This window comes from Pterocles gutturalis, unplaced genomic scaffold (genome assembly GCF_000699245.1).
Source record: "Pterocles gutturalis isolate BGI_N339 unplaced genomic scaffold, ASM69924v1 scaffold21154, whole genome shotgun sequence".
NCBI classification, from domain to species: Eukaryota; Metazoa; Chordata; class Aves; order Pterocliformes; family Pteroclidae; genus Pterocles; species Pterocles gutturalis.
Window position 1 is genome coordinate 17,229 of NW_010136265.1, and position 1,055 is coordinate 18,283.

The 1,055-nt window shown below is 47.6% G+C and overlaps 1 protein-coding gene across 1 annotated transcript in view; it reads right to left on the minus strand.

The window, feature by feature from the left end:
• The window catches only part of LOXL2 (lysyl oxidase-like 2), a gene marked incomplete at its 5' end in the record, with an annotated part of 13,064 nt that overhangs the window by 7,485 nt on the left and 4,524 nt on the right, over positions 1-1,055 (minus strand). Inside the window, one exon of the mRNA XM_010082252.1 lies at positions 1,018-1,052. Coding sequence (XP_010080554.1) covers positions 1,018-1,052 — 35 coding nt within the window. The remainder of the gene's footprint in view (positions 1-1,017; positions 1,053-1,055) is intronic.

Genomic DNA, 1,055 nt, shown 5'->3' on the forward strand with positions numbered 1-1,055 from the left:
CGGATCACCTCCACGCCGAGGATGCCGTTAGTCATTCCAGAGCCTCATTGTTCCTCCCTGCACAAAGCCAGCGGGCAGGCAGCAGAGATGCTGATCCTCACCGGGTTCATCGCTGCAGCCCAGGAAACCCAGCGGCATCCCAACACCAACATCCCAACAGAGCTGAGCGGACCCTGGGCTTGGAGATGGGGACAGCCTCTGCCCTGGAACCACATTTCACTCGTTTACCCAAGTTTTCCATTTCTGAAAATTGTTTGGGGAAAATAGTTTTCTCCCCAGAAGCCATCCAGGGCTGTTTTCTGGGTGTGGGTTTCCGCCGATATAAGCACACGTGAAGTTGATTTATTCAGTGGCCATTTGAGCCCAAGTTTCCCCAAAGCTGCTGCTGATTTTGGGTTGAAATGCCTCACAGCATCCGCATTTCCACAGCACAGCAAGACAACAAACTCTGCCAGGGGATTACTTTGTCCTAGGGAGAAACCAGTTTATTTTAGGAGCCCCAATCCCCATTTTCCCAGTGCCTGGGAACTTCAATCTGTTATTATTATCTATTTCTTTTCAAAGCTACCATTACACCTTGGTCTGCCTGTCCCTCTTTCACCCCTGTCGTTTGGGGTTTATTTGTTGTGAGGGTTTTTTTGTGTGGTTTTTTTTTTTTTGTGGGGGTTTTTAATTTTTCTTTTTTTTATGTTTGTTTGGGGTTTTTTGGGGGGGAGGTGTTTTGGTTTTTTTTTTGTTTGTTTGGTGGGGTTTTTTGGGGGTTTGGTTTGGGGTTTTTTTGGGGGGGGAGGTGTTTTGGTTTTTTTTTTGTTTGTTTGGTGGGGTTTTTTGGGGGTTTGGTTTGGGGTTTTTTTGGGGGGGGAGGTGTTTTGGGGTGGGGTTTTTTTGGTTGGTTGGTTTTTGGGGTTTTTTTTGTTTGGGTTTGTGGTTTTTTTGGGATTTTTTGGTTTTTTGTTTTTTAATAAACCTTCCTCCTCCTCCAGGAGCCCCTACCCAACCCCACACACGCCACCACACCCGAAACACTCGCCCGGGAGGATGCAGGGGCTCACCTG